At 42.2% G+C, this 12203-nt stretch overlaps 1 protein-coding gene across 15 annotated transcripts in view; it reads right to left on the reverse strand.

Moving 5' to 3' along the window:
• Positions 1–11501, reverse strand: part of Cspp1 (centrosome and spindle pole associated protein 1) — a 96593-nt gene extending 85092 nt beyond the window's left edge. For 9 of the 15 annotated variants that reach the window (XR_005875638.1, XM_040741451.1, XM_040741448.1 and 6 more), the window contains exons 1-3: positions 11406–11496; positions 3135–3241; positions 10–109 (exon numbers count right to left, since the gene is read on the reverse strand). Coding sequence is in view for 14 of the 15 variants with exons in the window: in XM_040741451.1 (XP_040597385.1) it covers positions 10–109; positions 3135–3233 (199 nt within the window). In the remaining variant the exon portion in view is untranslated. Of the gene's footprint in view, positions 1–9; positions 110–3134; positions 3242–4748; positions 4872–6644; positions 6772–11405 lie in introns of all 15 variants that reach the window. The other 6 variants (XM_021225236.2, XM_021225235.2, XM_040741443.1 and 3 more) reach the window with 6 other exon arrangements.
• Positions 11502–12203: the final 702 nt, after the last annotated feature.

Genomic DNA, 12203 nt, shown 5'->3' on the forward strand with positions numbered 1-12203 from the left:
GTACCGTACCTAAGGATCCCGTGGGCTGCTGGCTGTTCGGTGGTATGTTCTCCTTAGCCATAGAGATTAATATTTTACTGTTTTCAGACAGTTTCTCTGGTGCCTTTCCCTGGAAAAGACATGATATTTACAAATCAAAGGGGAACAACAAAAAATGTACAATTCATCTCAAAACTTATTCAATATACTAAATACCTCAGAAAAAAATTACATAACACATGATTGAAGCAAATTTTGAGAAATGAACTGAAATTACTTACATACTGTTAACACCTGTTGTGACACCTAATTCATTCTCTTACAAATAAGTCTCTATGAAATGCCAGGTACTGTGCCCGACACTAGAAACGTAAGAGTAAAAACAAAATTGAAAGCTTCTGTTAGTGTTTGTACACTGCCGGCAGACACAAGGAACCCTAACAGACCATGGATTGTGTAAAGAGACCACGGAGTGTGTGAAGAGTGAGGATGAGGAGGCGGCTCAGTCAGTAAAGTACACTCCCTCCAAGTTTGAGGACCAGACTTTGCATTCCCAACACTGCATAAAAGCCAGGCCTAGGAGCATGTGTATGGAACCCAAGATCTGGGGGATCAGAGACACATAGATCTTCATGTTCATCAGCCAGGCGGCACAGCAAACTCTATAAAGTTCAGGTTGAGTGAGAGGTTCCCATCTCATATAAGGTGGCAGCAATCAAGGAAGACACCTAATGTGGACATCAGGCTCCATTCCATAACGGGCACACCCACATGAACATTGTGTGTGTGTGTGTGTGTGTGTGTGTGTGTGTGTGTGTGTGTCTCTCTGTGTGTGTGTGTGTGTGTGTGTGTGTGTGTGTGTGTGTGTGTGTGTGTGTGTTTCTCACAGGGAGGGTCTATGGGTCTATGAAGACAAAAGACAGAGCATGATTAAAAGACCCAGAAATGCTGAGGGAGGACCTGCAAGGCCTCAACAAGCAGTTACTCTTGAACTGGTACATAAAGATCATTTAGTAAAGCTGTAAAGTAACATGCTCAAACATGCAAACTCACCCTCAGTATCAAATAACTGCAAGCACGCCCTGCCACTGGGTGAGGGTACCAGCCTGAATCCATCCCTGTGTCTACCTGAACAAACTATTTAACTCCTTAGTCTCATTTCCTATCTCTAAAACAAAACAAAACGCCCCTGCTTGATAAAGATGTGACTAGATGAAATGTTACACACACAGCTCCTGACATAACCCCTTGTATACAGCAGACTGTCTGGAAGAAAGACAGTCACAGACGGTGCATAAAAGAACAAGCATTTAGTGTCTACCAACAACAGTATCTCAGTCATTAACTTACCAATGCCTCAGTTTACTACCTGAAAAATTATAATTAAGACATACTTATTTCAAATAGAACATTGAAATATAATCTCTTAAGGCTATGCCATATCCACATTTACCACTCATATGCTAACTTATGTGAATAAAATGTATGGTGAGAATATCATGACTATCACCTCAATTTGATTATCTCTGTGTGGGACAGATGCTAAGCCAAATCAGACACTGGGAAACAGGTAATCCAGAAATGACTTGGGCAAACCATTCTATACAGACATACAGTACCGACAATGTCTTTTTACCACACACTGAGTCTGTGAGGGATGGCACCTGTCTGCATCAGTGCAGTTCCCAGAGCCCAGGGTGGGCCTAGCATAATCTCAGTATTTGCTAAATGAACAAATCACTCATGTCAAAATAAAAACTAACTTCAGAAAACTTTCCAGACATTGCTTTAACTGTTAACATACTTGTTCTAAAAAGCAAATAGTACTGTTGTGGGATATTTGTACTCTGTGTGAAGATATATTGCTGTAAATGGAATAATAAAAAGCTGAATGGTCAATAACCAGGCAGGATATATAGAAGAATTTTCAGGGAGAAAAAAGAAAGAAGAGGAGAATCTAGGTGCACAGAAGACATCAGGAGACGCAGAGAAGAAAGAGCAGGTGCAAGATGGAAGAGAGGCAATGCCATGTGATAGGACATAGATTAACATAAATGAGTTAATTCACGTTATAACAGAGTTAGGAACAAGCCTAAGCTACAGCTGAGCTTTCATAATTAATAAGTCATCTCCATGTCATTATTTGGGAGCTGGCTGGTGGGACAGAAAAACACTCATTACATAGTACAAAATAAATTACCACAATAAATTTACTAATACATATTAAAAACTTTTCTTAATCATTAAATATTCTTTTCACATAAAAATCTGAGAACTTGCTTTTATATCTGTTCTGCTTAACCTCTGGTCTTTAAGACAAATATTTATCTTGGTAAAATACATAATCAAGTTTTAAAAGTCCAACAAAAGAGAATATTGTGAGATACAAAAATCCCACCAAAAACACACTCAAAAGCTCTCAATTCACATCTATAGTCAGGCTCTCTGAATCAGAACAAGGGCATACTAATCAAACTAAAAAGTATGAAACAGGAGAGTCTCACTGGCGGAACCCAGAGTCGCTCTCAGTGAAACATACCTGATTGTTTTGTTTCATTGTTGGTTGGTTGGGGAGGGTGTGTTTGTGTGCTTGTTTTTTTTTTTTTTTTGTTTGTGAGATAGGGTCTTATGGGGGAAGTCCTTCTGTGTATATGTTTGTCTAATTGGTTGATAAATAAAGCACTGTTGGCCAATAGGGAAGCAAGACAGGTGAGACTAGGAATTGAGGGGGATTCTGGGAAATGTAGTCAAGAGTAGAGAGGCACCATGTAATCCTGGGAGAAGACGTGTCAGGGTGGTGTCCTCAGAAAAATAAGTCCTTATAAAAATATATATTAGTAATTATGGGTTAATAATTAAGTCAGAGCTAGCCATTAAGAAATCATAGCAAACGGCCAATAGCTTCATAATTAATATAGCATTCTGTGTATTCTTTTGGGACTGATGCAGCTCTGGGACCAGGCTGGCGGGAAGAATGCACTTTATAGGGTCTCACTATGCAGTTCTGACTGGTCTAGAATTCTTGCTGTATAAATCAGGCTGGTCTTGAACTCACAGCAATCCACCTGCCTCTGCCTCCCAAAAGCTGGGATTAAAGGCATGCACCACCACATCCAATTTAATGAAACATGTTGGGAGACAATTCCTAGGCTTGCCTTCATCTCCATGTAAGGTGGGTCACTTTCCAATTCTGCTTTATCTCTTGCCAATTTTGCCTTCTGCTCTTCAATAAATTCATCCAAGCTATCTGCCATTGTAGATTCTGAAAAAAAATAAGTCTTCAGTGAACACAACTATAGTGTAGTGATTTAAACTAAAGTGTTAAGACAATAACATAATTCACATTTAGTTCTTAGTCTCACTTAATCACATTGAGAATGACAAACTCAAGCATGAACATAAATACCGTCTGTCTCTTCCTCTCCAATTTCCCAGAAAAGCCAACAGCCAAAGGACTTTACAACTATGTGTGAAAACTTCACAATGAAAACCATTCTAGATAATTACATAACTAAAAAAATTAACAGACAAAATCAATAGCCATTACCATAATCCATATTCACACAATCAAAAATCAAAAAGGAAAACACTCTTTTCTGGCCAGGTGATGATGCACACCTTTAATCACAGCACTCAGGAGGCAGAGACAAGCAGATTTCAATGCCAGCCTGGTCTACAGAGTGAGTTCCAAGACAGCCTCCAAAGCTACAGAGAGAAACCCTGTCTTGAAAAAAAAAAAAAAACACTTTTCTCTGATACCCTGTTTTCTAACTATATGAAATTAATTTTTAGCTGGGTGGTGGAGGGGCATTGTAAAATGCAATTGTAGTAATAACTGAGCAACCATGATTTCATTACAACTCACTAGTACTGGTAACTAAACTGGGTGAGTTTTATGGTATATGAGTTATTTCTCAGTTAAAACTATAGCCCGTGAATTTAAAATAAGGACCTTATTAATAAAGGAGTTTGAGATTCTGCCTGATGACAAGCTAATGAGTAAATGGGGGTGAATGTAGGACTTTTGCTACAATAGAATAATTAAGTGTTGACTGGTAAATAAATGTGTAGTCAGTGGTAGGATTAGAGGCATTTTGTAGCCTCTAACTTGGAGATTTGATCAATTAAATCTTACTTATATTTTTTTAATTGATCAAATCTCCAAGTTAGTCAACCTCAATAGTCTGAATTTTGAGTACTAAAGAGAGAAATCAAAGGCCACAAAGGCTACTAGTGGTTTACCTGAAGAACTTGGATAGAACCGTGGTAGAGTTCTTTGCCTAGCATGCAGTGAAGCCAGATTTAATCCCAGTACTGGGGGAAAAAATGAGTGTATGTTCAGTTGATAATAATTTGATACTCTGTTAAAGTCATTGAAGAAAGTAACCTCCCCTTTTCCTCACTTAGTGTTAGGGATTGAATACAGAGCTTTCTGTATGCTAGGCAAGCATTGAGATGCTTTCATCTTTGGCCTCAAGCTAATTCTCAAGAAATACATCTTGGAGAATTGTGTGACAAAGGGCAATGTTATATGTAATTCACTCTGTATAACTTTAGGAAAAGTTTTATTTGCATAAGTATCCAGAGAATAGCATTATGTACACAAGCAGAGGTTTAAGCAAGAAGGGCAAATTCTTAACAGTAGGGGTTGGTGAAGAATGTATAAGTGCTTCTTGTATTAACTCAGTAACTTTGAGTTCAAAATTAATTTCTCTCTTGTTTGTCAGAGATAGGGTTTCCTGTGTAGCCCTGATTGTCCTGTGACTTACTCTGTAGACCAGGCTGACCTGGAGCACTGAGATCTATCTGCTTCTCCCTCCTGAGGGCTGGGATTACAGGTCAACAAATGCCAGATGATGGAGCAGGTACGGAAATCACATCAATCTTCAAGACTATGAGATTAACAAACATACAGGGAAATAGAATATAGTAAACCAAAATCTGAGAAAAAATCATTAGATATTAATCAAACACAAGAAACATTAGAATAAATTAAATTTAATAAAAATCCCATTGCTGGGAGTGGGCTACCTCCCTATAAGTTGCTGGTCAGCAAAGGCCCTCAACCTCCAAAACAATACAGGCTATTGCCACTGCTATTGGTTGCCTACAAGAATGAATGAAATAAGACCTTATTACTGAAGACACAGCATGTTTTGACCACAGGACAGAGAGAAATCAATATAGAACTAAGCTAGAAGCTTCCTCCTTGTTGGCTGCTTTCACTGTATCAGAGAGAAAACAACAGTGCTTTACGCAGCACTGAGTCCTCCCAGCTGTAGGGCAGAAGGTGCTCACTGGTGCAATAGTGGCATGGCTGTTAGGGGATAAGCAATTGCTTCCTATGTGGCTCTCAGGTCCACCACACAAGAGAATTCAAGATGGTGGTGTGAATCCGGTCAAAAGCCAGTGGCTACGAAGGTCACCAGTGGGAAGGCTATGGTTGTTCCTTTGTTAAACACAGTGTGCCCATCAAATTGCCTTCTAAATCTGTGTCTGTATCGATAGGTTGGTGCTGATGTTGGCTTTAGCAGAGAAGGTTTTCACAGTGAGCAAAGGTAATTGTAAAAACTCCTGACGACTGGTCAAGGTATTGAGAAAATGAAACTTCTGAATGCTTAGCCATAATAAATGAGACATCTCGATCACACCTCGGATCTCAGGGAACATCACCAAGAAGGAAGCAGCAAGAATGTAAAGGCCAAAAAGTGGGATAGAATGTTATAGAACACAGGATTCTGGCCATCACACTCAAGAACTTGAAAAAACTTGCACAAGACCTGTCCAAGATTTGTCCTAACGTATTCTGTCATGGGAGAGGAAAGGCACAATAGGCCCCCCTCCTCACTAATCTACTAATCTACAGGCAGCTAATGGCTGCAGGCGGGGAGAGAAGCCACTGGTAAGTGGCCCATGCTCCTGTAAGAAAATGTAACTAGATTCATTGGGTCATCTAAAAGAAGACATGAAGGTGGAAAGAGCACTAGTTGGAAAAAGGAATAGGGTTGGTGGGAGGGGGGAAAAAGAGGATAATGGGGGAATGAATGTACCCAAAATACATGGCTGGGCATGATGACACATGCCTTCAATCCCAGTACTAGGAGGCAGAGGCATACATAGCAAGTTCCAGGATTGCCAGGGCTGCATGCTGAACCCTTGTCTCAAAATAGAAACCGTAAAAGTATATACATCTACAAAAATGTCCTATCTAAAATAGTATTGTGTATAATTAACATATTAAGAACAATATTATGACCTTTATTTGGTACCCTAAAACTGACTAGCTTAGCTTGCTCTAAAACAATGATTTCTCAGATAGTAAGGGCACACACAAGCATAAAACAGACATAGAATAAATAACATTAGCCTTATTCAAACAGTAAAAACCACATCCCCAGGCATAGAATTAGCATGGTCACAAGACACTGTTGGAAAAAGCAATCATGGGAAAGGAGGGGAGTGGTCATACACACTAGCATATGAATCCTAGCACTTGGGAGGTAGAGGCAAGTGTACCTCTGTTAGTTTAACCAGACAGCCTCTTCTACACAGTCAGTTCCAGGCCAGCCAAGGCTACGTGGTGAGGCTTGCCTCACCCCCCAAAACAAGTAACAAAAAAAAAAAAAAAAAGAACCTTGAAGCAGGAAAGCCTGTGGGTAACCTACCTCAAGCTCAGTGTGACAAGATCAAGAAGGGCAGGTCCCTGCAGATGCTCTATAGCTCCATATCTTATTTCAGTTTAAGAGTTTCTCCAAGCCTTGTTCTGAGACACTATGTCTCTGTCCAATTTTCCTGATAGAATAAGACACCCACAGGATCAAAAACACCAAGAAATTTTTCCATGCCTCTCTCCTCCCCAAACCCAGAGAACTAATCAACTCATATCTACCCACATAATTCTGTCTAACTTGGGAGTTTCACATAAATGGATCATACAAAAGCCAGACAGCAGAGAGTACATTTCCCAGTCAGTTCAAGATTTGTTTCTCTGTGTCCTGCAACCCAAGCATATGGTGTCTTCAGCAATGGAGTGTTACCATCTAGTTGTGACTAGCAACACCTCCAGAACCTCTCTAACCACTAACTCATGGGACTACCCATTGCTAGTACTGAGATTTTCATTTAATAATTTATGTCTTCTAGGAGCAACACAGTCCACCCATTCAAGGTACCCCCCATCCAAACTCCTTTTAAAATAATTTCATTTTGTAATTAGCTTAGAAGATGTTGCGTTAGGGGTACCATTGATGGTCCTACCCAGCTGGACCCTGATAGGCAAGATGTGTCCACTACAACGATTAGTAGCATGACTGTCTGCTTTGATCTAAGGCCTGTTCCACAGGAGTAAATCCATGCTAGTATTGTAAAGCATGGTTAAGGGAAGTCAAAGGCCCTAGGAGGGAATATACTATGGTTATTTTGCTAAATGAACATGTTGTCAAACTGCCTGCTAAATATTTGTGTCCACATGCATAGATAATGTGCAACCACACACATCCCCTTTCTTCAGGGACTGTTAAGACAGACTCACAACTCATCAGCACTAAGAATAAGTAAGTGGTGCCGGAAACGAACGTCTACTTTCCACACATTCAAGACATGGGAGCATCATTGGAAAGGGGTGAGGGAACCTAAGAGGTGGAGAATAGGAAGAGGTGCTGTTAAAATGCTGAGTTCTGGATATGACATGGCTGTTGCTCTCATAAACTCACAACAGCTGTGGTTACCTGCATAAGTCCTGTATGTCTCTGTGTACATTACTTACAACTTTTTGAAAAGATTTTCACTGACGCTAATTTTGTTGTTCCTGTTTTTAAGAAAGGGTCTCACTATGTAGCCCTGACTGGCCAGAAATTCACTATGTAGTCAGGATGACCGTGAACTCACAGAGATCCCCCTACCTCCAAGCCAGAGTGCTGAGATTAAAGGTGTGTAACACTACACTGAACAGAAACTAGAATGTTTCAAAAACTTTTCAAAAAAAATTTTTTCTAAAGCCTCACCAAATTTAGTAAGTAACAGAATATGTGGTAAGAAAGCTACTAATCACTAAAGATGTAAGGCCTGGGGAGCACACACAACCCTGAAACAAATCAGAGCAGACTGTCTGGTTGGGAATTGACATATATTAAGTTAAACCTAGTAAGACATGCTAACAGAGATTTCCAAAGATGCCTAGAAATTCAAGACTCGAATGTAAAGACATGAGCCACATCAAAGACGTTTACCTAAGAATTAAATATCTCACCCTGATATACCAGTGCACACCTGTAACCTCGCTTCTCCCTACTCAAGAATGAGCCAGAAAGTTGGCATGTTTAAGGTGAGTTTAAGGACTTAGTAAGACTTTCACTCAAAATTTTGGTTTGGGGTTTATTTTGGCTTGGGAAGGGTGTTTTTGTTTTTCAGACAGGGTCTCACTATGTAGCCCTAATTGGCGTGAAACTTGCTTTGTAGACCAGGCTGTCCTTGAACTCACAGAGGATCATCTGCCTCTGCAAAATTTTTTAAAAATAGGGCTAGGCATGGTGACACACAGCTTTAATCGCAACCCTCAGAAGACAGAAGCAGGGGAATCTCTGAGTCCAATTGCAGCCTGGTTTATATAGCAAGTTCAGTACAGCCAGAGCTATAGAATGAGGCCTTGTCCCAAAAACTACATAAAAATTAAAAAGTAACAGGGTTGGGGATGTAAGACTTGGTAAGGCAGTTGCCTAGCATATACAAAACTCTACACTCAATCCCCAATATAAGCCATCAAAAAAAGAATTAAGTTTTTTAAGATTCTAGGACAAATCTATAGTGGATAACCCACAGGCAAATGCTGGGCAATGCTCACTTGAAAGAATGGGAAAGAACTGACGCTGGACAAACACGTGAAGGATTAAGTCTGTACAGTAATTTGGTACCAGTTACTACAAGTTCTGAAATTCACTTTAAGTACCAGTAACCACAATAAAATATACATTAACCAATGACCTCTTGCCAAAGACGACTGAAAATACTACTGTGGTTAACGAGTTAGATGAGTGTTACTATAGCACTGATGTATGGATGCATCAGGAACACACCAGCCGGGTGGCTGTGGCGCACATCTTTAATCTCAGCATTTGGGGGACAGAGACAGCGGGTCTCTATGAGTTAGAGGTCAGCTTGGTCTACAGAACAAGTTCCAGGACAGGCTCCAAAGCTATACAGAGAACACACACCAATGGCAATCCCTGAGTTTCTTATTAAGAAGATGTTTAAAAAGAATTCTATAACTGAAGCTTGAGCTGGGTGACTTGAGAGGGTGTTAGGAAACAAAACGCTGTCATCAGGAAGTGGAAAAGATTCTATGATGGGACATCTTGAGAAATCTTAACTATAGCATGAGATTAAAGTATAACAACTGGTAAAGAAGCAGCAGTCTCTCCAGTCTTGGGGATCTGTTTCCACACAGAGTGATTTTGTGAGCTTATGCCCATAAACAGGGCGGTGGTGTCATTTGATGCTGATATTCTGCTCAATTGTTTATTGTCAACAGGACACCACAGGGACTCCCCAAAGCAGTTCCTGGCAACACCAAGGCCTAAACCATAAAACACCTGTAGCTGTCATGGCTGCTTTTCTCTTTATTCCTAAAAGTATGCATCGATTTACATAAGACCATTTCAGCGACAAAATTATGCACAAATTATTGAGTGGATAAAGGGGGATGGATTGGTGAGCAAGGCCTAGATACAAAACACAGTAAGAATGTTTATACTTTAACAATTAAATTTCTCCCCCCAAATCAGCTAAAAGAAGGCTAATGGGATTCTGCACTGTCCAGCCACTCTATAAAATGTACAGTTACATTTTCCATGGCATTATTATCAGGTACTTTCCACTAGTAGCTACAATCATAGTATGTAGATCCGAAATAGTTTTCAGGAAAATAGTTTCTACAAAAGACCTGGACTAGCAACCCATAGTTCATCATTTACTGACTCTGGTTAATGAAAGATACATTCTTTAACTATGTCTAGGATTCCTTATTTATAAATTGGAAATACTACTTACTACAGTGTTATGAAAAATGCATCATTAATGTAATAGAGTCTGATACTTGTCACTATACCAGTTACTTTACTGTCACTGTATTTTCATAGTCTCTGTATAGTTAAACATTCACTTTTTAAAAAGCTGGAGGTACAGCTCAGAAACAGAACATGTACTTAGCATGCATAACAGTTTCCAAAGGTTTAACCTCTTCCACCTACTTTACCTATTTTAAGCCCACAAAAAAAGAAAGAAAGAAAAAGCAAAAGAAACATGGGAAAGGGGTGGTAAGAGGAAGGGAGGGAAAGGCTCTAGATGTAAAGTCTATTCTCTCCAATATGGAAGCCTGAAAATGGAACATGACTCCCCTTGTAAACCAGGTTATTATTCTAGACTGCAAGGGATGATAGATTTGTGGAGAAGGTGGGTAAAATATATGATCCTTGACCTACAATTGAGATCATATCCCCTGCCACAATGACAGTTTAGTCAATCTGGGATTTGGGAAGCAAATATGAGATAGTTTTAAAGGATTCAGTAAAGATACCAGCAATTGAAATACGCCTGGAACTTTCATCAACTATATAGGAGTTCCAACACGGCCTGATCTTATCATGTGGCAAGACATTGTCCAAAAAAATAGCATTATTATTGCTGTTGACATTGGGTTTTTGTATGAACTAACCCAGTTTTGTCCTCTGACCTACACATGCACGTCGTGACCTGAGCTCCATTCCCACCCCTACCCCACCCCACCCCGCGCGCACCCGAACGCACACCCACACACGCACCAAAAAACAACAAAAACGTATATTTTTAACCAGATTCAAATTCCAAATAAAAATACTAAAATCAAGAGAGAAATAGATGGTTCTAGTTCATCGATCAATCACATTGCGAAGAAAAAAATCACAGCAGGTTTCAAAAGAGATACGGAGATCTAAGTCTGACGTGCAGAGTGCAAAAACATTAACCAGCCCCGGAGGTGCAAGCACTCAGGCTTAGCGCAGCCAAGGCGCGCCTGCTGGAGAGAAGGCGCGGGAGAGCCAGCGCTGTCTCGGGGCATCGCGGGTAGCTGATGGCTCGGAAAGCGTCAACGCGTTGTCAGGCAACCGGCTCTCAACCACCCCGGCGGCAGAAGGTCGGGAGGCTACCCGGGAGTCCGCGGTGCGTGTGCAGCAGGGCACCGCCCCCGGACTGGCAGCCGGGAGACCCGCACCTGGGACGGAGCCCCGGCCGCCGCCTCGCGACCCGCGCCTCCCGACCCCTCCGCAGCACCCCCACGTCGCCGCGAAGCTCCCCGGCTCCGCCCGGCAGGCTCGAGCCCCCGCCCAGCCGCGGAGACCCAGACCCGGGCGCGGACCCACCCCGGAGGCTCCCACGCTCGCCGCCCACGGACTTACTCCCACCTACGCGTGGGGAGCCGAGAACCAGACTCCACGGCCGACGTCCGCGACCCCCCGGGGCGGTAAAAGCAACCGCTCGCCCGCACTGGCTCCGCCTCCCGGGCCCAGCCCCCCCGCCCGCCCTCCACCAACCGCCAAGCGCGGCCCCGCCCCTGCGGGCTGCGGGTCGAGGCCACGCGGCCGAGGGCGCCCCCTGTAGTCCCGGAGGCCACGCGGTGCACAGGCTACAGCGCAGGGGACGGGGGAAGGGTCGTGTAACGTGGCGGCAGATGCAAGGATAAATCTATCCCGGACGCCCAGCACGGGAGGGTCTGCACAGTTGTCACGGGTTGTGTGGCAAGGAGAGGAGGACTCTCAGCATTCTTCTCACAGGCGTTACTCCCAGCCCAGCAGGTCCGGTGAACTCTGGCCCTGGGCTTTCATTACCATTTATTTCTACATGTTACTCTGTGTGCGTTCTCAGTGGCTGTGCTATCACTGGATGTCTAGCGTCCCAGGGAACGGGAACTAATGATACTATAATATATTCTAACGTCCCTAGCGTGTCCTAAGTTATACTGTAAGGAGGTTCCATTTAATCTGTGTTTTGTTATTTTGGCCCGGGTGAAGGACTTAAACTCTTGATTCTTCAGCCTCCTCCTCCCAAGTACAGGGATTACAAGAGTGGGACAGCGCCCTAGCTGGATCTTTGGTCCTTGCTTTGTTTTCTTTGCCCCTCCTCCGTGACTTCTTGAGACGGGTCTCCTGTAGACAAGGCTAGCCTCAAATTGCTATGTTTGTAAAGCTTTCCTTGAA

Source organism: Mesocricetus auratus, unplaced genomic scaffold (assembly GCF_017639785.1).
Source record: "Mesocricetus auratus isolate SY011 unplaced genomic scaffold, BCM_Maur_2.0 Super-Scaffold_6730, whole genome shotgun sequence".
In the NCBI taxonomy this organism is placed as follows: Eukaryota; Metazoa; Chordata; class Mammalia; order Rodentia; family Cricetidae; genus Mesocricetus; species Mesocricetus auratus.